The 24,883-nt window shown below is 37.8% G+C and overlaps 1 protein-coding gene and 1 long non-coding RNA gene across 14 annotated transcripts in view; one reads left to right on the top strand and one right to left on the bottom strand.

Moving 5' to 3' along the window:
• Positions 1-24,883, top strand: part of PPP2R3A (protein phosphatase 2 regulatory subunit B''alpha) — a 190,041-nt gene that overhangs the window by 151,094 nt on the left and 14,064 nt on the right. For 9 of the 13 annotated variants that reach the window (XM_008983778.5, XM_017965839.4, XM_035278273.3 and 6 more), the window contains 4 exons: positions 2,614-2,703; positions 15,112-15,287; positions 16,439-16,557; positions 19,348-19,454. In XM_008983778.5, the coding sequence (XP_008982026.3) occupies positions 2,614-2,703; positions 15,112-15,287; positions 16,439-16,557; positions 19,348-19,454 (492 nt within the window). Of the gene's footprint in view, positions 1-2,613; positions 2,704-4,396; positions 4,699-15,111; positions 15,288-16,438; positions 16,558-19,347; positions 19,455-24,883 lie in introns of those variants that run through there. The other 4 variants (XM_078354175.1, XM_078354174.1, XM_054247033.2 and 1 more) reach the window with 1 other exon arrangement.
• On the bottom strand, positions 1,892-19,430 carry LOC128929996 (uncharacterized). Its single transcript, XR_008477439.2, has 3 exons — positions 19,213-19,430; positions 18,529-18,640; positions 1,892-3,648 (listed from the first exon to the last, which is right to left on the bottom strand). It is a non-coding gene; the product is annotated as an uncharacterized LOC128929996 (long non-coding RNA).

Below are 24,883 nucleotides of genomic sequence, written 5' to 3'. Positions count from 1 at the left end.
AATACTGTAATGATCTCATTTTAGCAATGCTTCCTGAATAATTTGGCAGTGCTCCTAGACCAAATATTATCCTGTAAATCATAGTTATGGCTTAATACAAGACAGTAATTCTTTTTTTTTAATAATTTTTTATTTTTTTTTATTTAAAAAAATTTTTTTTCTGATTTAGGGAATACATTTCTAATTCAGGGAATACATATACAGGTCTGTCACATGGGAACAATGCGTGATAATGAGGTTTGGTGTATGGAGGATGCTGTCACACAGGCAGTGAGCACAACACCCGTCAGTCCCTCAGCCCTCTGCTCACTCCCTACCCCTTCAGCAGACCCCAGTGTCCATTGCTCCCATCTTTATACCTATGTGTACTCAACATTAGCCTCCACTTAGTAGTGAAAACATGTAGTATTTGGTTTTCTGTTCCTGTGTTAATTTGCTTAGGACAATGGCTTCCAGCTGCCTCCATATTGCTGCAGGGACATGATTTCATAATTTTTATGGCTGCATAGTATTCAGTGGTATATATGTACCACATTTTTCTTTATCCAGTCTACTGTTGATAGCATCTAGGTTGATTCCATGTCTTTGCTATTGTGAATAGTGCTGGATAAACATACAAGTGCATGTATATTTTTGGTAGAATGATTCATTTTCCCTTGGGTATATGCCCAGTAATGGGATTGCTGGGTTGAATGGTAGTTCTGTTTTAAGTTCTTTGAGAAATCAACTGCTCTCCACCGCAGCTGGACTCGTTTACATTCGCACTAACAATGTATAAGCATTCCCTTTTCTCCACAGCCTCACCAGCATGTGTTATATTTGGACTTTTTAGTAATTGCCATTCTGATGTTGTAAGATGGTATTTTGTTGTGGTTTTTATTTGCATTTCTCTAATGATGAATGATGTTGAGATTGTTTCATGTTTGTTGGCTGCTTGTGTGTCTTCTGAGAAGTGTCTGTTCATGTCCTTTGCCCATTTTTAAATGGAGTTGTTTTTTGCTTGTTGATATAAGTTCCTTATAGATTATGGATATTAGACCTCTGTTGGATACATAGTTTGAGAATGTTTTCTCCAATTCTGTAGTTTGTCTGTTAAATCTGTTGATAGTTTCTTTTTGTTGTACAGAAGCCCTTTAGTTTAATTTGGTCCTAATCATCAATTTTTGGTTTTGTTGCAATTGCTTTTGAGGACTTAGCCATAACTTATTTGCCTAGGCTGATGTCAAGAAGGGTATTTCCTAGGTTTTCTTCTAGGTTTGTTATAGTTTGAGGTCTAACATTTAAGTCTTTAATCCATTGTGAATTAATTTTTTTATATGGTGAAAAGTAAGGGTCTGGTTTCCTTCTTCTACATATAGCTAACCAGTTATCCCAGCACTGTTTATTGAATAGGGAGTCATCTTTTCACTGTTTTTGTTGACTTTGTCAAATATCAGATGCTTGTAGGTGTGCAGCTTTATTTCTGGGCTCTCTATTCTGTTCCATTGATCTATGTGTCTGTTTTTGTACCAGTACCATGCTGTTTGGGTTACAGTAGCCTTATAGTGTAGTTTGAACTCAAGTGCTATGATACCTCTGGCTTGGTTGTTTTTGCTTAAGATTGCTTTAGCTATTTGGGCTTTGTTTTGGGTTCCATATGAATTTTGGAATAGTTCCCCCCCCAAAAAAAAAAAACTTTTCTGTGAAAAATGACGTTAGCTTAGTAAGAATAGCATTGAATCTGTAAGATTGCCTTGGGCAGTATGGCTATTTTAACGATATTGATTCTTCCTATCCATGACCATGGAATGTTTTTCCATTGGTTTGTGTCATCTCTGATTTCTTTCAGCAGAGTGTTGTAGTCCTCCCTGTAGAGATTTTTCACCTCCTTGGTTAGCCATATTCCTAGGTATTTTATTTTGTGTGTGTGTGCAGCTATTGTAAATGGGATTGCATTCTTGATTTGGCTCTCAGCTTGAATGCTATTGGTGTATAGAAATGTTACTGATTTTTATATGTTGATTTTGTATCCCAAAACTTTAATGAAATTTTTAATAGTTCTGAAAGCCTTTTGGCATAGTTTTCAGGCTTTTCTAGGTATAGAATCATGTGGTCAGCAAAGAGAGATAATTTGACATTTCCTATTTGGATGCATTTTATTTCTTTCTCTTGCCTGATTGCTCTGGCTAAGACTTCCAGTACTGTGTTGAATAGAGTGGTGAGAGTGGGCATCCTTGTCTTGTTCTTAAGGGGATTGTTTCTGGCTTTTGTCCTTTCAGTATAATGCTAGCTGTGTGTTTGTCATAGATAGCTCTTATTATTTTGCAGCATCTCCCTTTGATGCCTAACATGAGTATTAATCCTATATCTAAATACAGATAACAGTATTTTATCCCAGTGATTATTCACATTCGTATTAAAAATCAGATTTCTTTTCTTTGTATTTGCAAATGCCTTCTGGTTTCGCCCTCTAGACCTTTGAAGATAAGAATGCTAGTTGCCCTTTATAAGGCATCTAGCATCCTAATTTTTTAAAAAATCAACTGACATAACACTTTATTTCTTAGCCTATCATCCTGAAAAACGGTTCTGAGTAATTGCTCAGGAAATTTTATAACCATGTGTTTTCTTCAGAGGAAAAACCATACAGAAAGAGGGAAGAATGAGCTATGCAGATTTTGTTTGGTTTTTGATCTCTGAGGAAGACAAAAGGAATCCTACCAGGTATGACTTCTAAGTTTCCTTTGCCAAGATGCTAAACACATGCACAAAGCTTGAAAAGTCATGGTGCATAGTATACCTAGCGAAGCCAACTCAATCTGGCAATACTAAGGTTAATTAGACTTAGTCTCTGCTGTCTTAGAGCTGTCAGTCTTAGGAGATTGGTACTGAATCCATGTTCATGGCATATCAAGAGAAGTGCTGTTATCCACAGAAACAAAGGTGAAATGACGTAAGCTGATAACAAGTAGGGCTAGTAAGCATTCATGTGGAATATGGGAATAGATATTGTGAATTATTTGTTTTATCATCTTACTGGTTAAATGGTAAACCTTTACCATTACAGAAGGAAAGCAAATTGTGGATGACTAGTATATAAGAACACATCCTCATTCTGCCAGCTGAATCGTCTGTGCTTTTTCTTGGTACTGTCAGTCACACCTTGATAGGATTTATGAATTCACACATTTCTTTCTTTCCATCTCTTGTTTAAGCAAAAAATTTAGATGCCTTACTTCTTATCCCTAATAATGTGTAACATAATGCACTGTAGTTTGTTTTCAGTACCAAGGGAGGGCAAGGTTATAGTCTTTGATGGTGCTTGCAGGTATAACTAACTCAGCTATCTTAATATTGGTTTAAAACGTTATCTAAATGTTGAATATGACCAGGTATGGTGGCTCACTTCTGCAATGCCAGAACTTTGGGAGGCCAGGGCAGGAGGATCACATGAGGCCTGGAGTTTGAGACCAACCTGGGCAATAGAGTGAGGCTCCACATCTTCAGACAATTTTTTAAATAGCTGGGAATGGTGATGCACATCTGTAGTCCTAGCTACTCGAGAGGCTGAGGCAGGAGGGTCACTTGAGGGCAGGAGTTTTTGAGGCTATAGTGAGCTAGGATCATGCCATTATATTTCATCCTGGGTATCAGAGCAGGACACAATCTCTAAAAAAATATATAAACGTTGAATATATTATTTAGAAGTTGTTGAAATAAATATAAGCTATTTCTTGAACAGTTTATTAGATTATTTTTAAATAACTTTGTTTTCCATTTCAAAAGTAATAATTTACTTAGAAAACATGAATGAGGTGAAGAAAAATAAATTTTAATACCAGTAATTTTAATACCCAGAAAAAAAACTATTAAAAATTGGTATATATGGTAGTCTTTTTCTTTTTTTTTTTTTTTTTTTTGAGATGGAATCTCCCTTTGTCGCCCAGACTGGTGTGCAATGGTGTGATCTCGGCTCACTGCAACCTCTGCTTCCCGGGTTCAAGTGATTCTCCTGCCCCAGCCTCCTGTGTAGTTGGGATTACAGGTGCACACCACCATGCCCAGCTAATTTTTGTATTTTTTTTAGTAGAGACAAGGTTTCACCATGTTGGTCAGACTGGTCTGAAACTCCTGACCTCATGATCTGCCCGCCTTGGCCTCCAAAAGTGCTGGGATCACAGGCGTGAGCCACCACACCCAGCCAGTAGTCTTTTTCATATACAGGCATAGTATCTCTTATCTCAAATTCTTGAATACAGAAGTGTTTCAGTTTTTGGATTTTTTCAGATTTTGAACTATTTATGTTATACTTACCAGTTTAGCATCCTAAATCCAAAATCCAAAATGCCCCAGTGACTGTTTCCTTTGAGTATGAGTTTTGTTTGTCTTATTGGTACTTTATGTTTTGGATTTTCAGCTGGGTGCAGCGGCTCACACCTGTAATTCCAGCACTGTGGGAGGCCAAAGCAGGCAGATCACCTGAGGTCAGGAGTTCGAGACCAGCCTGGCCAACATGGTGAAACCCTGTCTTTACTAAAAATGTAAAATATTAGCTGGGCATGGTGGTACATGCCTATAATCCCAGCTACATGGGAGGCTGAGGCAGGAGAATTGCTTGAACCTAGAAAGTGTAGGTTGCAGTGAGCTGAGATTGCACCATTGCACTCCAGCTTGGGTGACAAGAGGAAAACTCCATCACAAAAAAAAAAAAAAATTAAAGATCTAAATGAAATGAAGACATCTCATGTTCATGGATCAGAAGACATCCAATGTTCATGGATCATTGTTAAGATGGCAGTAATTCCCAAACTAATCTACAGATTCCTAACAAAATACTGGTTAGTTACTTTGAGTCAGAAGCTTTTTTTGTTTTTTGGTGTTTTTTTCCCCAGAAATGGAAAGGCTGAATCTTGAATTCCTATGGAAATACAAAGAAACCAGAGTAACCAAAACAATCCTGAAAAAGGACAGAAAAATTGTAGGACTCACTCTTTGCTATTCCAAAATATTTCACTACAAAGTGAAAGTAAACAAGACTGTGTGGTACTTGTATGATGATGGACATAAAAATAAATGAAATCGAATTAAGAATTCAGAAATATATCCTCACATTTATGGCTAATTTATTTTCAACAAGGATGCTGGATGCCAAGACAATTCAATGGGGGAAAAACAGAAATAGTGCTGGGACAACTGGATATCATAACAAAATAATATTCAGTTGGTGCAAAAGTAATTGCAGTTTTTGCAATATTTCTTTTTTTTTTTTTTTTTTTTTTTTTGAGACAGAGTTTCACTCTTGTTACCCAGGCTGGAGTGCAATGGCACAATCTCGGCTCACCACAACCTCCGCCTCCTGGGTTCAGGCCTCAGCCTCCTGAGTAGCTGGGATTACAGGCACGTGCCACCATGCCCAGCTAATTTTTTGTATTTTTAGTAGAGACGGGGTTTCACCATGTTGATCAGGATGGTCTCGATCTCTTGACCTCGTGATCCACCTGCCTTGGCCTCCCAAAATGCTGGGATTACAGGCTTGAGCCACCGCACCCGGCCTTTGCAATCTTTCAATGGCAAAAAACCACAATAACTTTTGCACCAACCTTAATTTGGCCCCCTAGTTCACATACTACAAAAATTAAGTTAAATGGATCACAGACCAAAATTTAAGAGCTAATACTATAAAAATTTTAGAAGAAAATAATAGAGGAGTAAATTTTCATGGTCTTGGCTAGCATTTTCTTAGATGTGATACCAAAAGCCTAAGTATCAAAAGAAAAAGTCGATGAATTGGACTTCATCAAAATTATAAACTTATGGCTGGATGCGGTGACTCATGCCAGTAATCCCAGCATCTGGGGAGGCCAAAGCAGGTGGATTGCCCAAGCTCAGGAATTCAGTACCAGCCTAGGCAACATGGTGAAACCCCCTCTCTAGCAGAAATACACAATTTGTCCAGGCACAATGGCATGTGCTTGTGGTCCCAGCTACTTGGGAGGCTGAGGTGGGAGGATCACTCGAGCCTGGGAGGCAGAGGTTGCACTGAGTTGAGATCACATCACTACATTCCAGCCTGGGTGGCAGAGTGAGACCCCATCTCAAAAAAAAAAAAAAATTAAAACTTCTGTGCTTCAAAAGATATGATCAAGAAAGTAAGTAAAAAGACAACCCACGGCATGGAAAAAGATATTTGCAGATGATGTATCTGATAAGGAACTTGTATCTAGAATGTATAAACAACACTTACAACTCAATAACAGGTGGCCCAATGTAAAACGTGGACAAAGGATCTGAATAGATGTTTTTCCAAAGAAGATGTATACATGGCCAATAAGCACCTGAAAAGATGCTTGGCATCATTAGTCATGATCAAAAGCACAGTGAGATACCACTTCACACTAGGATAGTTATCAGAGAGTCAGATATTAACAGGTGCTGCCAAGAATGTGGATAAATTGGAACCCTCATAAATTACAAGTAGGAACGTAAAATGGTGCAGCCATTAAGAAAAGTCTGACATTTCCTCAAACAGTTAAACATAGAGTTACCATATGACCTAGCAATTCCACTCCTAGGTATACACCCAAAATATATGAAAATATATCCACACAGTAACTTATACATTCATTTTCATATAGCCAGAAGTTGGGAACAGCCCCAGAAAAACAAATGTGATACATTCATATAATTGAGTATTATACAGCAGTAAACAGAAATGAAGTACTGATACATACTACACATGATTGGATCTTGAAAACTTTATGTAAAGTAAAAGATGCAAGTCACAAAACACCACACATTGTATGAATTCATATATATAAGTTGTCCAGAATAGGCAAATGTATAGAAACAGGAAATAGGTTAATGGTTGCCTAGTCCATAGAGAGCCTGTGGTGGAATGAGGAATGAGTGCTAATGGATATGCAGTCTCTTTTTGTAGGTGATGAAATTGTCCCTATATTAATTTTAATGATGGTTATACAACTCTGAATGTTAAAAAACATTGAATAGTACATTTTTCTCCCCTCTGGTCCTTGATTGAGGAGAATAGTACATTTTAAAAGGAACAATTATATGTGAAATATATTTCAGTAAGCCTATTTTAAAGAAAAGACTTAAAATACTACGAAATATTCTGTAAACAAAATGAAATTAATGTGGAAATTGATAAGAGCAAGACAACTGGAAAATCTCCACACACTCGAGTATTAAACAGCACACTTCTAAATAATCCTTGGATTAAAAAGGATGACTCAAGGGGAATTAGATACTCACCAAGTGATAAAGAAATGCTACAAATAACATATATACACAAAAATATGGTAACCTCAATGAAATGGACCAATTTCCTTTAAAGTCACAAATTAATAAAACTCACCTAAGAAGAAATACATAACCTGAATAGTCAGATATCTATTAAAGAAAGTTAAATTATAGTTTAAAACCTCCTGAAAAAGAAATCTCCCAGCCCAGATAATTTCACTGTATTCTTATAGTCATTTGAAGAATAAATAATACCAAATTCTGCACCACCTTTTTCAGAAAACAGGAAGGGGAAGAATAATTCCCAACTCATTTTATAAAGCATTATCTTGGTAACAAAACCAGATAAACACCTACAAGAAAATAAAACTACAGACTGACATCCCTCTTGAATATAGACCCAAAATCATTAACAAAATACTAATAAGTCAAGCCTTAGTTCCTCAGACTTTCAGGTCCCTCTTCCAGAATCTGCAGATGCCCCAAGGGAAAGAGGGTTCCAAATGCTAGGTGCCCCTCTCTGGATTTTCTTCTTCTACATCTGGATACCATAATGCTTTACTGCCCTGTTAATTCTCCAGCACCTTTGAACTGTTTTTTTTTTTCTATGTGGGGTCCCCTCAATTTCCTCAGTAAAAGACTTGATCCCACTTAGATAATCATTTGCAGAAGTGGAGCTCCTCAGATCAGCTTTTCACATCATGAGATCCATAACTGGATTCTCATAAAATATTACCAACAGGTTTTTTGAGTCAAAAGCTTTCTTAGACCTCCTTGTTTGGGGCTCCTTTTCTGCCTTGCATGTTGCCTTTCTCCTACCCTTTTCTCTTTCATTCATTGATCCTTATGTTCTCCAATATTCACAGAATTATATCTGCTTAATCTACCACATCTTTCAGATATTATTGAAATTCCATTATTTGCCAGCGACTAGCATTTTATATGTAATGGCTTATTTAATCCTCATATCACTATGAGTTGAGGTAGCAGCAGTCCCATTTTTCAGTTGAGAAAATAGAAGTTCTAAGAGACTCTGCAGCTAGTAAGTGTCCTAGCTTAGATTCAAACTCAGGTTTGTATCTCTCCCAAACCTGGACTCTATCACTATAATATATATGGCCTGTCATGCCAGACAGCATTCGTTTGCATGTCTATCTTCTTTCCAACTAGGGCTGTAGACTCCCTAAAAGAGGGTTCTTTTGGTGCCATGAAATTGCTATTGCCTAAGAGAATCAAAATTAGTTCAATTAGAGAAGAAAGTAACTACTGATTTTGCCTTATTGATATTTGTTTCCTTGGTTTCTAGTAGCACTTACTAGGTAACCTGTGTGTTATTCTTAGTGGTTTACATTGCTTTACTGAAGCAGAGTGTGAGCAGAAAATAGTGAATTTTGACAAAATTATCTATACAGATGCTCTTCCACTTACAGTAGGGTTATGTCCTGATAAACCCAGCATCACTTGAAAATATAAATCAAAAATTATTTATTATACCTAACCTATTGAACATTATAGCTTAGCATAGCCTGCCTTAAATGTGCTCAGAACACATCTTAGCCTACAGTTGGAGAAAATCATGTAGCACAAAGCCTACTCTATAATAAAGTGCTGAATATCTCATATAATTTATTGAATACTATACTGAAAGTGAAAACAGAATGATTGTATTGGTACTTAAAGTGCAGTTTTTAATGAATGCATATGGCTTTCACACCATTGTAAAGTCAAAAAATTCTAAGTCAAACTAAGTCAGAGACTGTCTATAGAGTCAAAATCAAACTCTTATTTAAGAAAATGGAATAGGCACCACTTTGCAGAAATTGGGTTTCTGGCTTATAAATTACATGAGTAGAAAAAACTGAATTTAGTTTTAAAAAAAAAAAAAAAGTAATACATTCACTAAGGTGACTTATCCTGTGTGAATGCTGCACGGAATTAGGATCTAGAATCTTTCCTATGCCTAGTAACAGAGGTAGATATGCAAAGTATCTGGGTAGTTTTTTTCTGTGGACAGACTCTTGCAAACCCTCTTTTGGTATGTCCTTTAATCTCTCTGTCCTGGTTTTTATCATATTCTGCTTCTACTCTGGCTAGGTGTCACCTACAGCAGCTATTTCATTCACCTTTGTTATACCTAAGGGCACTAGGCCAGTACCTTTCACAGTAGTAGATAATAAAATATGTATACTGAATATGCAACAAAATATATATTCGTTACTGCCTAAGCAATAATGGAATTTCCAGTAACTTTCTTCTTGGAATAGCATACAGGAGTTTATATTAGAGGTAAGAAATCACTGGCTCAGCACTTAATTTCATTCAGTCCAAGGAAAGGACAAGAAGTAATCTTGGCTCACGCCTGTAGTCCCAGCTACTTGGGAAGCTGAGGCACAAGAATCGCTTGAAGTGCGGGGTAAGGAGCAGAAGGTTTCAGTGAGCTGAGATTGTGCCACTGCACTGTAGCCTGGGCAACAGAGCAAGACTGTGTCTCAAAAAAAAAAAAGTAATCTTCTTTATGTCTATAATTTTAGAAATATAATTTGTCATTAATATGCTTTGAAAAACCAAATATTGGTAAATATAGTAGAAATTTAATACTAGTGCTTTCTGTTCAGTTATTCCTTTTGTGTTTTCTGTTTTTCAACTTTCCTACAATAAATAGTCAATACTTTTAGGTTCCGAGAAGATCAGTTACCTTTGATTAGAAAAAAACAGAAAATCTGCATTGAAAGAAACGTTAGAGTATCCAGTACTTTTTTTTCTTCTTTTATGTTTTTTTCTTTTTCAAATCCATGTAGAAAAAGTAGATGTGTAGGGTATCCAGTACTTTTAATAAGGAAGTTTCCCCTCAACATATCCTACATGTATTAACCATCCAGCCCCTGCTGCTAAACTTTCAGGGACAGGTAACTATCCACTGAGGCAGCCTGTTTCATTTTTCTCTTTCATTCGTTGAACCTTATGTTCTCCAATATTCACAGAATTGTATCTGATTAATCTACCACATCTTTCAGATATTTAAAAGCAGTTATCATGAGCCTTTGGCAAATACTCAGGCAGTATGTCTATCTGTTCGCATTCTAGCAGTCTAGCTTTCTTTCTCTCTAATGGGCTATTACAAAGAACTGAAATGTATGCTTCAACTTTATTTATTGTAAAGATAAGATTGTTTGTCTTAGTTCTTAATTGAAACTGCAAGTAACTAAAGTATTTCCGTTTCTTTTCACAGTAAAGTAAGTTGTGTTTCACTTCAGTGCTGTTAAATCCTTATTAAAATCAAGATTTACTTTCTTCCCTTTTGCTTGATTTTGGTTCTCTTAAGATAAGTAATGAGGAATTTCAAGACACCAAGAGATCTTAGAGACCAGTCAGAGGACAGTTGTCTGCCCCTTTTATACTAAAACCATTATTACTTAAAAAAAAAAAAAAAGGAAAAAGACACAACAGTGTAACAACCAGTTACTATTACATGTATTATAGCCCTCTGCAACTCTTCAAGGTTTTTCTCGCAATCAGGAATAGTTTCACAGTGGGGCAGCATTTTGCCCCTTTTATATTCTAAGAGTAGATATGATGTGACTGAAACCTTACCATAGCCAACCTGTTACCTCATATTCAATAAACCCAGTGAATGTCCCCTTTGTTCTTTAATATAAAAACATTAAACATCAAGTTGGTACAATTTTTAACATATATTTCTCAAAAAGACCTTGCCCAGTCTGGGCAACATAGGAAGACCCAATCTACAAAAAAAATTTTTTTTAATTAGCCAGGTGTGGTAGTACATGCATGTGGTCCCAGCTACTCTGGAGGCTGAGGCAGGAGGCTCACTTGAGCCCAAAAGGTTGAGGCTGCAGTCAGCTATGACTCCACTACTGCACTCCAGCTTGGGTGACAGAATGAGAGCCTCTCTCAAAAACAAAAAATAAACTTTCCAAGTATTACATGTTCAATTTTTTGCAATAATGTAAACTATGTCTTTCTCCAAAAAAGTACACACAGATCTTAATGTGACTTACTTGAAAACAGTCAATAGTTACAACTTAGTTATTTTCACATTTCTCTCCCCAAAGGGGATTTTTTTAAAACCATTAAAGGTGTGGTTCTTAATATGGTTTCAGGCCTACAAGTGGGAATTTGAACAACAGTCTCCTAGAACCTTCTCCTGAAAAGTTTTACTTTGCCATGAATTTGTGGTTCTTTTATTTTTTTTTTCTTTTGAGACGGAGTTTCGCTCTTGTTACCCAGGCTGGAGTGCAATGGCGCAATCTCGGCTCACCGCAACCTCCGCCTCCTGGGTTCAGGCAATTCTCCTGCCTCAGCCTCCTGAGTAGCTGGGATTACAGGCACGCACCACCGTGCCCAGCTAATTTTTTGTAATTTTTAGTAGAGACGGGGTTTCACCATGTTGACCAGGATGGTCTCGATCTGTTGACCTCGTGATCCACCCGCCTCGGCCTCCCAAAGTGCTGGGATTACAGGCTTGAGCCACCACGCCCGGCCCAAATTTGTGGTTCTTTAGAAAAATATTGTTCCCTATTACCAATGAATGTTGTTGCCTTCATAAAGGATATAGGAGAAGAGATAATAACAAAGTGTTGGAAACTGGAAAGCAAATAAACACAGCAGACCACCTGAATCCTAAGCCAGCAGAGGGAAAAACCAAGGAGCAACCAGATATACCCAGCAAAACCTCCGAACATTCAGGATTTGGGGATACCAGGAATCTTGGAAGTGGGTGGTGGGGTAAATGTAAAGCCAAAAACAGGAGACCTGATAGAAAGTTTGTTTAAATGAACAGTTGATCTTCAGGTCATGTCCTCTACCCTAGCATAAAACTGGTGCTTTATTCCCTGAAGAGTATAAAACAGAGGGCCTCCGGACTAGGGAGCACTGGGCACAGTTGAGATGTGGATGCGATCTTGAAAACAGATGAAATGAGTGTATGCATACTGAATGCTGAGACACCCAGTCTTCATTCCTCACTCAGCTAACAGAATGCTGCCTACCTGCCCAAGAATAAAGACCTGAAGATTTGTCACTGGGTCATTCCCAAGGAAAAAAATCCAGCCCATGCATTTTACAGTAAAGCCCAGAGTCAACAGACCCACTAATCAGAACCTCCAATCAGCTTTTTAGCACCTACTCTCAAATATGAGCAGAGAACAGAGGATCACTAGATACCTAAGTAAAGCCTCTTAAACAAAAGATAAAGGCCACACTAATGGTTGGGGGTGGGGGGAGATAACTTGGATGAAACAGAGACTTTCTGAGAAAATAAAACTTCAACAAGAAAGAAAACAGTGATTAATATCCTCAGAGAGATATGAGAAGAAATTATAATTACAGGATACAAACAGAATGATACTTTTTATGAAAGGAACATTCAGGAAACCAAAAAGCTCTGAGCAATCAAAACTACAATAGCAGAAATAAGAAAACAGAATGTTTAATAAAGCTGTGTAATCCTCCCAGGAAGAAACCCCCTCCCCAAAAAAAGATGAAGCAATAGAAAATAAAGACAAGATATGAAAATTGGAGAACCAGTTCAAAAAAATTTAATAGAAATTGAAATAAGGTACAAGTCACATAGGATTAAAATTTAGCCACAATGGAAAAATTTAAAAATAGGTAAAATTAATGTAGTTATATATCTGTTTTGTATTTGTACTGAGAAAACATCAAATTTGATTAGCCACATTTCAAATGCTCAAAAGGCCACATGTGGCTAGTAGCTATACTATACTGGGCTATGTAGATCTGAATAACAGTTTTAAAAAAAAAAAAAAGGGCAGGGAAGAGATGTGAAAATTTTCAAAGACTGAGGGGTAGTAGTTTCCAAACTGAATAGGTTCTCATAAAAGCCCAGCCAAATAGATGAGTTACATCTCAACCAAGGCACTCCATCATGATATTTCAAACTACCAAAAACTCAGAGAAACCTCTGCAGGCTTCTAAGAGGAAAAAAACAAAATGGGTTATAGTCAAAGGAATAGATACCAATAAAGCTTTAGACTTCTCATCAATACTGACAGACAATATGGATCGATACTTTTAAAAAGTATGAAGGAAAAGGCCAGGCACAGTAGCTCACACCTATAATCCCAGCACTTTGGGAGGCCAAGACAGGAGGATCCCTTGAGACCAGGAGTTCGAGACCAGCCTGGGCAATGTAGTGAGACCCTGTGTCTACAAAAAAAAAAAATTATTTTTTTTAATTAAAAATTAGCCAGGTTGGGTGTGGTGGCTCATGCCTGTAATCCCAGCACTTTGGGAGGCCAAGCTGGGTGGATTGCCTAAGGTCAGAAATTCGACACCAACCTGGTCAATATGGTGAACCCCATCCCTACTAAAAAACACAAAAATTAGCTGGGCGTGGTGGCGGGCACCTGTCATTTCAGCTACTTGGGAAGCTGAGGCAGGAGACTTGCTCGAACCGGGGAGGCAGAGGTTGCAGTGTGGAGATTGCACCAGTTTACTCCAGTCTGGGCAATAAAGTGATAGAGTGAGACTCCATCTGGATTTAAAAAAAAAAATTAGCCATGGCCTGCACCTGTAGTTCCAGCTACTTGGGAAGATTGCTTGAGTCCAGGAGTTCAAGACTGCATTGAGTCATGTTGTGCCTCTACACTCCAGCCTGGGCAGCAGAGTGAGACCCCATTTCTAAAGTGAAAAAAAAAAAATCTGCAGGCAAAATACCACCAACCTCTAATTCTATAACCAGCCAAAATACCAACCATATTAGAGGATAGACAAAAGCCATTTTTAAAGATCCGAGATCTCAGAAAATATACCTGCCATGCTCCCACATTTAATAGACTACCGGAGAATGCACAGAGTAACAAAATAATAAGGACACAAAACAAAGAATGAGGAAAATGTGAGAAATAAGAAACAGGAGAAAGGCGAAAGGAATCCCTAGATGAAACTGTGAGCCAGGCCTAGAGTCCAAGTAGCCCAGATTAGAGTAGGTCAGAAGGAACCAAGGAAGACTTCATCAAGAATATGCAGCTGACAGAGCACCTCATGGGACGGAGTGTGGATTTAGACAACCAGCAGAGATTTAGGGGTTGAATTAGTAACAAGTACACAGAAAACTAAGCAAATAAGAGATAAAAGAAAAATATAAAGTTATAAATTCTAAATGTTGAGCAAGTTTATTAAGAGGATAAGAAGGGCAGGTAGGCAAAGTGGTGAGAAATTGTAAAAGAACTAAAGTTCATCTTTCGTAATGTGAAATCAATACACTGGTTTTTTGGGTTTTGTTTTTGGTTTCTTTGGGTTGTTTTTTTTTTTTTTTTTTTGAGGAGGGAGTCTCATTCTTTCGCCCAGGCTGGAGTACAGTGGCGTAATGTTGGCTCACTGCACCCTCCACCTCCCGGACTCAAACAATACTCCCACCTCAGCCTCCCAAGCAGCTGGGACTACTGGCATGCACCACCATGCCCAGCTAATTTTTTGTATTTTAGTAGAGACAGGGTTTCATCATGTTAGCTAGGCTTATCTCAAACTCCTGAACCTCAAGTCATCTGCCCAACTCAGTCTCCCAAAGTGCTGGGATTACAGGCATGAGCCACCATGCCCGGTTCTTAAACAGTTCTTAAAACAAATACAAGAAAGCAGTGATACAGGCATGTTATCTGAAAATAGGAAGGTAAAAAGCAAAATAATCAGGTGTTGAACATGGTTGGTTCTAGGTAAAAAAATAAAGGGAAGAAGGGGTATGCCATTTTTTCTAACAAACTTGGTAAAACTATATGTAACCCTGAAGTGTACATAATATGTAACTTTTCTTTTAAAAGAAACATAGTAAATCTGGATGAATAAAAGATCTTTACCTGGCCCATGATAATGAATGTCCTTATCGCCTAGCATTGAGTATTGGTTCCGCTGCATGGATGTGGATGGGGATGGCATACTCTCCATGTATGAGCTGGAGTACTTCTATGAGGAGCAGTGTGAACGGATGGAAACCATGGGAATAGAGCCCTTGCCATTCCATGATTTACTATGCCAGATGCTTGACCTAGTGAAGCCAGCTACTGATGGTGAGACCAAGCAATGGGACATTTGCACTGTTCACCTATTTATCGGAGGGGGGGGGTGTTACAGAATCCTAGATTGTCCTAAATTAACTTTTCAGAGTCTTCTAACCAGGCTTCCCAGTACAGAGGTGTTTAAAGTTTGTCCTTGACTATTAGCGTAGCCGTTTTTGTTTTTTTTTCTTTTGAGATGTAGCCTCGCTTTGTCACCCAGGCTGGAGTGCTGTGGTACAATCTCAGCTCACTGCAACCTCCATCTCCTGGATTCAAGTGATTCTTCTGCCTCAGCTTCCCAAGTAGCTGGGATTACAGGAGTCTGTCACCATGCCCAGCTAATTTATGTATTTTTAGTAGAGACGGGATTTCACCATGTTGACCAGGCTGGTCTTGAACTTATGACATCAGGTGATCCACCTGCCTCAGCCTCCCAAAGTGCTGGGGTTACAGGCATGAGCCACAATGCCCAGACTTAGTGTAGCAATTGATGGTGAGTCTACTATTTAAGAAATAGGAATTTAAGGCCGGGTGCAGTGGCTCACGCCTGTAATCAACACTGGGAGGCTGAGGCAGACCGATCACAAGGACAGGAGATGAAGACCATCCTGGCCAACATGATGAAATCCCATCTCAAAAAAAAGAAAAAGGATTTTACACCAGGCACAGTGGTGTGTGCCTGTAGTCCCAGCTACAGAGGCTGAGCTGGGAGGATTGCGTTATGATTGTGCATGTGAGTAGCCACTGCACTCCAGCCTGGGCCACACAGCAAGACCCCATCTCTTTTTTAAAAAGAAAATGAAAGCGGGGTTTGGGGGATGAAAGAGGATTTTTCCTTAGCTACAGAAAACACATGAGGAGAGATGGGAAGGAACTGCTTGATGGGCACAGATTCCTTTTGGGGTGATGATATTGTTACAGAACTAGAAAGTGGTAATGGTTGTACAACATTGTGAATATACTAAAAGCCACTAAATTGTGCACTTACATTTGTTTAAATGGTGAATTTGTTAGTGAATTTTACCTCAATTAAATTTTTTTATTTTGAAAATAGGACTTTTATAATAAACATATATCTATACTTTAGACATCAGTGAAAGTTTTCTTTCTCTTGCCAAAATAGTTCTTGATGAAATTTACCAGATTTGTTTATTTTTATGTAGGCAAAATAACTCTAAGAGATCTGAAGAGATGCAGAATGGCTCACATCTTCTATGACACTTTCTTTAATCTGGAGAAATATTTAGACCATGAACAGAGAGATCCCTTTGCGGTCCAGAAGGTATTAATATAATTTTAACTTTTATTTGAGGGCTGCAGTATCAGGGGCTATGTGTGCTACATATTAAAATGGTGTCTACATGCTGGAATTTCAGTAAAGAGAAAACATTTACAACATTTCATTAAACACTAAAAAGAGGCAACAAAGGACCTAGGGCACATGTCTCTTCACAGCTAATCATCAGGTTTAGGTAACCTGCATCTGCCTAAGCTCTTTCCATGGAGTGAACTGTATAGCTTATCTGCTGATACACACACTGGAAACTTGTTACAAACAAGTAGTTTTGAAAAAAAATTGTCCTTCTAACTTTTAAAAATATATCAACAGGGCCAGGCACAGTGGCTCACACCTGTAATCCCAGCACTTGGGGAGGCTGAGGCAGGTGGACCACGAGGTCAGGAGATCGAGACCATGCTTGCCAACATGGTGAAACCCCGTCTCTACAAAAAAAATTAGCTGGGCATGGTGGCGTGTGCCTGTAGTCCCTGCTACTCAGGAGGCTAGGGCAGGAGAGTCGCTTGAACCCAGGATGTGGAGGTTGCAGCGAGCCAAGATCGTGCCACTGCAGTCCAGGCTAGGTGAGAGAGAGAGACTCCATCTCAAAAAGAAAAAAAAACAATAGGCACATCTGTATTAGAAACTATATTGGCCTTGATTCAGTTTTACCATTCACTTTCAGGATTCCATGATAAATAGCTTACCCCATTGCAGTGAAACCTAGAAGTTCTCCATGATAGAAAACCTTAGAATAATATAATACTATTTTAAGTGTTAATGATTGCTGCTATACATGGCTATCAGTTTTGAATATCATTCTACATCTGAATAAAGATGAATACCATTCCCTAGACACAAAAACGTGTGGCCCCTCAGAAAATTCTGGATATATGATCCATGTTAAAAATAAAAATAGATCTCCACTGCCCTTACGTTACATACAATTAAAAAAATAAATAAATAATAAAAATTGGAATATCACTCCTTGTTTTTACCATTCCTCTAAGAAGTAAAAATTTTGTTAAGAATAGACTATTTCAGTTGAGTAACAATAAACTATAAGAAGCTTCTGCAGTCTTTTTTCTTCTACATGTTCCATAACTGTTTGACCTAAATAGTAATAAGAATATGAAGATTACCTTCTAAAAACAAATACTCTGCAGCCGATCTCCACATATCAAGTTGCATTATTGCTGGTTTAAAGTCTATTTCATTGAATTTAACATGCTCCATTGCTTTATATTTCTCTAAGCAAAAACAAAACCCCAAATATTGCCAGTTGTAAGCCTGTGATGCATTGCAAGTTCATAAATGTTAAAAGACAGAGATGGGGTCTTAAAATGAATTAAGTATAGTAACTAACAGTGGTCATTGTTTAGGAACTTAACATTATTCTTGGCATAACTAACTCTAGACCCTACAGCAGCACTAACTCATGGTTAGCTTGGAAAGACAGTTTATCTGAAACATACAATTCAAGAAAACTCATGAAATTGGGTGGTCTTTTCCCTCTTCACTTATTTTCTTTGTGATACCATTTTTGCTGTAAAATTTTTACCTTTAAATTTTACTTTTCTTTATAAATGGTATAATTACTGATATTTGTTCTGATCTACAAAGAACATTATTAGCCAGAAAGTGCTTGATAAATTCTGGGCATTGTATTGAAGAGATACTGTATATATGAAGATGACAGAGATATAAGAGCAAAGGTGGCAACCAAAACATCTACATTAGAAAAAAGGAAGTGTATAGAGAGAAGGGCTGTTGCCAGAAAGATATCACAGACAGCATGGTATCTGAGTTGGCTTTTAAACAACAAAAATTTGCCAGAGAATGGGGGTTTGGGGAAGGTACATTTCAGGCGGGCCTGTACAAACTACAAGTCACTCCAGGTGGCTGCTGTGCACAGTGCCAGAGGAGAGGGGACCAGAGAAACGTCTCTAATTTCAAGGTTAAAGAATCTAGACTTACCAGATGCTGTGCCTTATGCTTGTAATCCCAGCTACTTAGGACGCTAAGACAGGAGGATCACTTGAGGCCAGGGGTTCGAGAGCAGCCTGAGCAACATAGCGAGACCCTGTGTCTACAAAAAAATTTAAAAATTAGCAGGGCATGGTGGCATACCTGTAGTCTCAGCTACTCAGTAGGCTGAGCCAGGAGAATCACTTGATCCCAGATTTTGAGGCTGGCAGTAAGCTATTATTACACCACTGCACTCCAGACTGGGCGACAGAGTGAGACCCTGTCTCTTAAAAAAAAAAAAAAAAAAAGTTGGAATCAGCCAAGCACGGTGGCTCATGCTTGTAAACCCAGCACTTTGGGAGGCTGAGGTGGGCGGACACCTGAGGTCAGGAGTTTGAGACCAGCCTGGCCAACATGACAAAACCCCATCTCTACAAAATACGAAAATTAGCTGGACATGGTGACACTCGCCTATATCTCAGCTACCTGGGAGGCTGAGGCAAAAGAATTGCTTGAACCCAGGAGGCGGAGGCTGCAGTGAGCCGAGATCTTGCCAGTACACTCCAGCCTGAGCAACAGAGTGAGACTCCATCTCAGAAAAAAAAAAAAAGGTATCTATACCTAAAAAATCTAGCAGCTAAACAGTTCTAATTTTGCCATTTGACGTGTAGAAAATTACCATAGGAGTGTTACCTTAGCACCTCTTTTAAACCTGTTGAAATATTTTTCAGGTAGGATTTTTTCAGCAGTATACATTTGTGATTATTTATCTCCAGTTCTTCGTTTTTGATTATTTTTGTTTCTCGTGGCTGTCTTCTTTCCAATCAGGATGTTGAGAATGATGGTCCTGAGCCCTCTGACTGGGACCGGTTTGCTGCTGAGGAGTATGAGACTCTTGTTGCGGAGGAATCTGCCCAAGCACAATTCCAGGAAGGGTGAGTGAGTTTCCCTATGTCTTATAGAACTTTTTAACAGAAATGCGCATGTCCAGAGTATTAAAACCCCCTTACAAAATCCTTTTCTATTTTTTCCATTTTTGAATAGCATAAAAATATAACTTAACCAACTTCAGTTAAAAGAATATTTTTTCCAGCAATCTTCACTCATTTCCTGATAGAATCTTCTCAAGTCCATTTCCTTTAACAAGTCTCGTCTTTCACTGGAAACCAAAATCACTGAGCAATCAAACTGCTATTTTAGTGATACTGATAAACTCTGTAGATAAAGGGGAGGCTAAAATGACTGAAATGCCTTCAAATAATAAAGATGATAATGTTTAAAACAAATCTTTATTACACATGGTTTTGTGCAGGAAGTAACATCTACATGTTGTTTCTACTAGTCAGGGCATAATTCCATATAGGGACCATGTTAAGAAATTTAATTACCCAAGAATTCGACTGCTTGGATCATTTCAGCAACTTTATAATTTGCTGGTTTTTTCTATCATCTTCTAGTAGCTCCTTTTGCAATTCCTCCAATTCTTTCTTAGTCAAGCTTCTCTAAAGGCCTCGATTAATCTTTCTCATTAATGTAACATACCTTTTTTTTTTTTTGAGACAGTCTCACTCTGTCGCCAGGGCCAGGCTGGAGTGCAGTGGCCCAATCTCGGCTCACTGCAACCTCCGCCTCCCGGGTTCAAACAATTCTCCTGCCTCTGCCTCCCGAGTAGCTGGGACAATAGGCAGGCACCACCACGTGCAGCTAATTTTTGTATTTTTAGTAGAGATGGGGTTTCACCATGTTGGCAAGGATGGTCTCGATCTCTTGACCCCGTGATCTGCCCACATTGGCCTCCCAAAGTGCTGGGATTACAGGTGTGAGCCATTGCACCCACTCAGTAAGCTAGTTTTAAAGCTCACATGGCATAATAAAGACACAGAATAGCAGTAAGTTATGAAAAGAAACAAAGGTACAGTGGGATACAGGGGAGATGGACTATATGAAGCCATAGTAAAGCAAGTATAGTATTCATGCCAAAACAGAAAAATTATGCATACTAATGGGTAGCATATGATAAAAATAGCATGTTAAATGTGTCAGGAAAAGGCCAATCAGTAAAATGCTGGTTCTCCATGGTGGGGTGAAATAAATGCATATTAAACTAATGTCTGCATGCAAATAAAGACCTTAAAAGCATAAAAGTAATGGAAGAAATGTATAAAGAAATTATTTACAGATTTGAGTACATTTTAAGTGTAACCAAAAAGAGTGAAAAAATTCTGTATCACAATCAGAGGGCAAACTGGGTTTCATCATATGGCCAAAACTGTTTTTTTATAAATAGGTTCTTCAGAATCAATAGTAAAAGCATAAATATTGTCCAGTTCTAAAACAGCCAAAAGACAGAAGTTTTACCCAGGAAACAAATATTCCTGCTTTACCAATGTTAAAATGCAGTAGCCAGATGTGATTATTTTAAATTTGTAAGTATCAAACAACACAGCCATAAAATACATTAGATAAAATTTCCAGACTTGAAAGCAATAGACAAGTCAACAATTATAGTTAGAGATTTCAACATTTCTCATTCAGTAATTAATAGAACAGTTGCAGACACTCAAGGATACAGAAGACTTAATGGTCAACATGTTTGATTTAATCATTTTAGGGCACACTCCACAAAACAACAAAAATATATATACACTCTTTCATCCAGGTATGCACTGAAGTTTTCTAGACCATATATTAGGCAGATAAAATAAGACTTGATAAATTCAAATTATTACAATAATATAAATACGTTGTCTGATAAAAAATTGAATTAAATGGCCAGGTGCGGTGGCTCAAAGTGCTTGTAATCCCAGCACTTTGGAAGGCCAAGGCAGGCAGATCACAAGGTCAGGAGTTCAAGACCAGCCTGGCCAACACAGTGAAACCCCGTCTCTACTAAAAGTACAAAAATTGGCTGGGCGTGGTGACGAGCACCTGTAATCGCAGCTACTTGGGAGGCTGAGGCAGGAAAATCGCTTGAACTGGGGAGGTGGAGTTTGCAGTGAGCCAAGATCACACCACTGCACTCTAGCCTGGGCGACAGAGCCAGACTCCATCTCAAAAAAAGAAAAAAAGAAAATTGAATTAAATTAGAAATCAACAGCAGAAATCTGGGAACCCCAAAATATTTGGAAATTAAATAACACACTCTTAAGATGCATGGATCAAAGAAAAAACCACAGGGAAATTCAAAATTATCTTTAAATGAATGAAAAGAACATATGAAAATAGACTGGACACAGTGGCTCATGCCAGTAATCTGAGCTCAAGAAGAAATGAAAAATCAGACTAGGCCTATATCAAATAAAGATACTGAATTTGTTATTAAAAGTCTTCCCCATAAGAAAAATCTAAGTCCAGATGACTTCACTGGTGAATTCTGTCAAATATTTAAGGGGAAAAAAAATACCAGTGTTTCCCAAGTATTTCCAGAAAATAATAGTAGGAGGAAATACTTCCAAACTCACTTTATAAAGACAGTATCACCCTAATATCAATGCCAGACAAAGATGTCTTGTCTTGTGTATTGGATATCACAAAGAATTAAAACTACAAATCAATATCCCAGCCAGCCGTGGTGGCTCATGCCTGTAATCTCAGCACTTAGGGAGGCTAAGGCGGGAGGTTGCTTGACCCCAGGAGTTTAAGACCCCAGGAGTTAAGACTCCTTGACCAGGAGTTTAAGATAGTGAGACCTTATCTCTATTTTAAAAAGAAAGAAAACAAAGCAGTGTCCCTTATGAACATCAGTACAAAACTTCTTATAAAATATTAGCATATCAAATCCAATGACACATAAAAAAAGATTATATACCACAACTAAATGGGGTTTATTCCAGAAATGAAAGGTTGGCTTAACATTCAAAAATCAATTAATATAATATACCATATTAATAGAAGAAATGACAAAAAGCACATGATCATTGACAAAACCCAACATCCATTCACAATAATTCTCACCCAAGTAAGGATAGAAGGGAAGTTGCTCAGCCTGATAAAGTTAACATCATAGTTATGGTTTTAAAAAAAAAATGCCTTTTCTCTAAGATCAAGAACCTGGCAAGGATGTTTCTATGCCTCACCATTTCTACTCAACCATTATAACTCGGGGGTCTAGTGCAGCAAGGCAAGGAAAACACTTTTTAGAGGCATTCAGATTGGAAAGGAAGATGTAAAACTGTATATTCACAGATGATATGACCTACAAATCAAAAACTAAGGAATCTACATAAAAGATACCAGAACTATTAAGTAAATTAGCATAATCTCAGAATACAAGCTCAATATACAAAATTCAGTGGTACAGTATTTCCATATACTAGCAATGAGCACTCCAGTGATGAAATTGAAATAAAAAGAATAATTCTATTCACAATCATATCAAAAAGAATACTTGGGAATAAATATAATAATACTTGTAACACTAAAACTAAAAAAAGTAAAAGCATTTAAAAAAAGCCAATGCTAAGAGAAATTAAGGAAGACCTAAATAAATGGAAAGATTAGAAGGCTCAGGGTTGTTAAAATGTCAGTTATCCCCAAATCAATGTAAAGATTTAACCTAATCCCTATCAAAATCCTGGCAGATTTTTGTTGTAGAAATTAGTAAACTAATCCTAAAGCTTATATAGAAAATGAAAAATGCCTAGAATAGCCAAAACACTTTTTTTTTTTGAGATGGAGTCTTACTCCGTCACCAGGCTGGAGTGCAGTGGTGCAATCTCAGCTCACTACAACCTCCACCTTGGTTCAAGCGATTCTTCTGCCTCAGCCTCCCGAGTAGCTGGGACCACAGGCGCGTGCTACCACGCCCAGCTAATTTTTGTATTTTTAGTAGAGACGGGGTTTCACCATGGCCAGGATGGTCTCGATCTCTTGACCTCATGATCCGCCCGCCTCGGCCTCCCAAAGTGCTGGGATTACAGGCATGAGCCACTGCACCTGGCAGCTAAAACACATTTTTAAAAGAACAAAGTTGAAGGATTAGATTACCTGATTTCAAAAATGTACTGCAAAGCAAACAATCATCAAGACATTGCAGCATTGGTATGTGTACATGAAGATCAATATAACACTCCAACTAATTTTCAATCAAAAGAGAAGATAGTCTCAAAAATGATGTTAAAATAATGGATATCCAGGTGCCAAAAAAGAACCCCAATTCATACCTTGTGCTATGTATAAAAATAATTAAAAAGGGATCATAGCCCTAACTTCAAGAGCTAAAACAATAAAGCTTCTGGAATGAAAACATAGAAAAAATCTTTGTGACCTTGGGTTAGGCAAGAGTAATTTTTAAAAATTGATACACTGGACTTCTTTCAAAATTAAAAACTATTGCTCTTCAAAAGACACCATTAAGAAAATGAAAAAACAAACCAGGAGAAAACATTTCCAAAATATTCTGATAAAGAACTCTCAATAACAAAAAGACTATTTGGGAGGCCAAGGCAGGCGGATCATGAGGTCAAGAATTCAAGACAAGCCTGACCAATATAGTGAAACCTCATCTCTACTAAAAATACAAAAATTAGCTTGGCATGGTGGCACACGCCTGTAGTCCCAGCTACTCAGGAGGCTGAAGCAGGAGAATCGCTTGAACCCAGGAGGCAGAGGTTCCAGTGAGCCAAGATCGTGCCACTGTACTCCAGCCCGGGCAACAGAGCTAGACTCCATCTCAAAATAAAAGACTAATAACCCAATTTTTGAAATAGACAAAACATCTGAATACACACTAAAAAGAGGTACAAACAGTAAATAAGTGTATGAAAAGATGTTCCATATCATGAGTTATTAGGAAACTGCAAATTAAAACCACAGTGAGATATACTACACAGCCACTGGAACAACTGAAATCACCAGTTGGCAGTAATGTGGAGAAACCAGAACTCTCATACACTGGGCTGATGAGGATGTAAAACCATACAAATTCTTTAGAAAAGTTTGGCACTTTGTTAAAAAGTTAAATATATATTTGGCATCTGAATCAATAATTTCACTCCTAGAAATCTACCCAAGAGAAAAGCTCACCCAATGTTCATAACAGCATTATTCCGAGTAGCCCAAAACTGGAAATAATCCACATGTCCATCAAACTGGTGAACTGATCAGCAAAATATATCTTTTCATGAGAGACTTTCAAGCAAGGGAAAAAATACATATATATATGTGTGTGTATTTTATAGCATTCCACCATATAATCATATATATCATATATAAAATCTCATATGTCTGATATTGCACTCCAGCCTGGGCAACATATATGTCCTGTATAAAATCTTGTATCTCATATAAAATTTTATATATATGTGACATATCATATATAAAATCATATATATATAAAATAATGAACTATTATTGATAATCACAA

This window comes from Callithrix jacchus, chromosome 17, assembly GCF_049354715.1.
Source record: "Callithrix jacchus isolate 240 chromosome 17, calJac240_pri, whole genome shotgun sequence".
NCBI lineage: Eukaryota > Metazoa > Chordata > Mammalia > Primates > Cebidae > Callithrix > Callithrix jacchus.
Note: the sequence above shows the minus strand (reverse complement) of the source record. Positions and strands in the feature narration are given on the sequence as shown.